The sequence below is a fragment of the Limulus polyphemus genome, unplaced genomic scaffold (assembly GCF_000517525.1).
Source record: "Limulus polyphemus unplaced genomic scaffold, Limulus_polyphemus-2.1.2 Scaffold3602, whole genome shotgun sequence".
Classification (NCBI taxonomy): domain Eukaryota; kingdom Metazoa; phylum Arthropoda; class Merostomata; order Xiphosura; family Limulidae; genus Limulus; species Limulus polyphemus.
The window spans coordinates 37,879-41,648 of record NW_013669212.1 but is presented as its reverse complement, the minus strand read 5'-3'; the positions used below and the strand labels follow the sequence as shown (position 1 = coordinate 41,648).

General features: G+C 31.2%; 1 protein-coding gene across 1 annotated transcript in view; it reads left to right on the top strand.

The window, feature by feature from the left end:
• LOC106469664 (sodium bicarbonate cotransporter 3-like) overlaps positions 1 to 3,770 on the top strand; it is an 88,871-nt gene that overhangs the window by 50,501 nt on the left and 34,600 nt on the right. The window contains exon 4 of the mRNA XM_022398242.1: positions 2,354 to 2,554. Within this exon, the coding sequence (XP_022253950.1) occupies positions 2,354 to 2,554 (201 nt within the window). The remainder of the gene's footprint in view (positions 1 to 2,353; positions 2,555 to 3,770) is intronic.

Sequence of the window (3,770 nt, the reverse complement as noted above, 5' to 3'; positions counted from 1 at the left end):
AATGCAATCCTTTAGATATTTTTTTATTTATAACAGAATGACAGATTGTCAGTACAATTCTTTAGATATTTCTTTATTTATAGCAGTAGGATAGCTTGTCAGTACAATTATTTAGATATTTCTTTATATATAGCAGAAGGATAGCTTGTCAGTAAAATTCTTTAGATATTTCTTTATATATAGCAGAAGGATAGCTTGTCAGTACAATTATTTAGATATTTCTTTATATATAGCAGAAGGATAGCTTGTCAGTAAAATTCTTTAGATATTTCTTTATATATAGGCAGAAGGATAGCTTGTCAGTACAATTCTTTAGATATTTCTTTATATATAGCCGAAGGATAGCTTGTCAGTACAATTCTTTAGATATTTCTTTATATATAACAGAAGGATAGCTTGTCAGTACAATTCTTTAGATATTTCTTTTTTATTACTTAAATCATCAAAATATCCTCAAAATGTATATCTTTTATATATATATATATATATATATACTAAGAACAGAAAATTGGTTTTCCTTGGTGTTTTACGTTTCTTACAGAATTGAGGACAATTGTACGTTTCACAAATAATTCACTTATTATTACCATAGTTTCGCCAGTAAAGATATCATCTGGTACGAAACTACCGAAGTAATAAATGAACAATTCCTTTGGTTTCCTCGGGAATTCTCCTTGTTGTATGTTGCTTACATCAGAGAAGTGCTTTGCGTATCTCCCCTTTTATATGCTACTTTACTTATATCAGAGAAGTGCCTTATGAATACTCCCTGTTATATGTATCGTCAGATATAGCATGACCGGACGGTGGCGACATGAATTGTAATGATGTGGTGAGGCTACAAAATCATTTTAATACAACGTACTTAACCTCTGTAGTATGTCAATGGACATAAGTATAATTTGTCATTTTCACAGATAAAACCTATTATAAAAAATAATTTTTCTTACTTCAATCACAGAATTCAATCACGTTGATAATTTAAACAAGGAAACAATCAAAACAATCCACAAAGAATCAAGCTTCTAAAAATAACCATCATAACTGCAAACTTTTAATCAGAAAAAAATCATAATCTGTGAACTGAATGTGATAGACTATATCAAGCTTCATCCCTCTGGCGTTTTTATTTTACTTTTTAATTTCTCACAGTTTGTAAATCAAAATAAGAAAATTATTTTTTTAACAACGAAGCTAACTGAAGTATTGTAAATTATAGATTTTTGCATTCATTGTAACACGAAAATTTAAGTAGTATTTTACATGTAAATACTATAGACGTATAAAAGTAAAAGTGTTGCCTCAATTATAGACATGACTCGTCTAACTTCAATATACATTTTCTGTTCATCATTATTTCTACAGATTTTAAAAATCGCACATTCTCTAAACCAATACTTATATTTTAACATCTTTGAAAAACTGTTTATTTAATTTTATCAATTCTAATTATGTTTCTAGCCCTGATGTGTGTCAGCAGTAAGTCTGAGGACTTATAACGGTAAATATCGGGTTTCGATATCCTTGGTGGGCAAAGCACAGATAGCCCACTGAGTAACAATGGGTTTAACAATAACAAAAAGAATCTTTAAAATTTGATTCACTTATCAGTTTTTTTATATTTTTTATATAAAAATGCTTGACGTACCTGTCATGTGCATAAACAATCTGACAACGTGTTAAGCCTACTAGTTGAACCTTTATCGCGGGAATCTGAGTATGGAAAAATTAATTAATAATGTAATATACATTTACATTCCTTTTATTTTGTATTTTCATTTAAAATATTATAAATATGTATATATATATATTTACTGTTCTGTATCCTCTGCATATTCTATGATGTAGTTTCGTAAATTAAAGATATATGGTACTTATAAAATATTATAAATATGTATATATATATTTACTGTTCTGTATCCTCTGCATATTCTATGATGTAGTTTCGTAAATTAAAGACACATGGTACTTATAAAATATTATAAATATGTATATATATATATATATATATATATATATATTTACTGTTCTGTATCCTCTGCATATTCTATGATGTAGTTTCGTAAATTAAAGACACATGTTACTTATAAAATATTATAAGTCTTTATTAAGCGTTGAGACAAAGTTTAAAGATACTTTAATTGTAGGCTCATCAAAAAGGTATAATTAATAAAATTCATTGCAAATTTCAATTTAAAAAAGCCACTAGCGACTAGGAAAGGAACGCAATGACTGTACCGTTCAATACACTAATATAATACTACATGTCTTAGCTGAGCCACGAGAGGACCCTGATGTAGACTACTAGATATTAATAGCAATACTAATGTTTTATTCTGATATATTTTTGCAGATGTTGTTGTAGAATCTTTGGTTAATACAAATCAGCTTAAAGTGGAGTTGCTAGATGAAGTGAAGAAAGCGATTCTACATCGCCACCGACATCAATATGAACGTCGTCATTCAACCGATATCAGAGGTTCTAGGCTGCCTCTTATACACTCACTCACAGATAGTGAGCGATTGTCTAGTAAAAACGTCTTCGGATTAAACAGTAAGAACTTATATTTTATCATTCCTTTGATCCTTGGAGATTCTTGTCAACCTCATTTTTAGTTCTGATTCATGTAGGCAGCTTACTTTGATCAGAAGTTAATATCAATATCGAATCTCAGAATCTAAGCTCTAAATGTTTTATCTAGTTGGACTAAACAACTGAAAGTTAGAATTCTTAATGATCATTTAAAATCAAAACAGCAGTGGTCATCTGGGGAAACATTTCAACAACATGTGAACCTCCAACTTTTCAACGTAAGTTATGTAAAATGTGAAAAGACACAATATTTCATTATGTGATAAAGTAACAGATGTCTTACTTAAGTGTGATTCACGGTTCATTGTAATTTATTTGAAGATGCTTACTAAATAGTTAGTTAGTTCAAAATTCTATATACTTCGTCATTGTGTAGTACATTAAATGACCTCTACACTACGGCGCTCACCTATTATTGGACGACATCACTTGTTAACAGCCGGCCTCAGCGTAGCATAGATTTCACAATATGTCGGTAGAGGGCTTGCTCGATTGTATTCCATTTGTTGAGAACTGTAAACTTTTATTTGTCAGCAGTGGATTACGAAAAGAATGCAAAGTGATGTCATGCCAGTCAAGGAATGTCACAAAGACACTATTATTCACGAACCCAAATCAGCAAATCTTATATCATCGTCTTAAAAGAGCCTTGCCCTTGTCTATCAAAATTAACAAACTGGCATTATAAGATAAAAACCTCCAGGAATATTTTAGATAAAATTCCTTTTTGCAAAAGCATTAAAAATTAACCTCATGCCATTCAAACACCTCCTGCAGCTTGCACTACCGGAGTAACACGAGCAGTTTCAAATACCTCCAGCAGCTTGCACAATCGAAATAACACGAACAGTTTCAAACACCTCCAGCAGCTTGCATTATAGGAATAAAATGAGCAGTTTCAAACACCTCCAGCAGCTTGCACTATCGAAATAACACGAACAGTTTCAAACACCTCCAGCAGCTTGCATTATAGGAATAAAATGAGCAGTTTCAAACACCTCCAGCAGCTTGCACTATCGAAATAACACGAACAGTTTCAAACACCTCCAGCAGCTTGCATTATCGGAATAACACGAACAGTTTCAAACACCTCCAGCAGCTTGCATTATCGGAATAACACGAACAATTTCAAACACCTCCTGCAGCTTGCATTATCGGAATAACACGAACAGTTTCA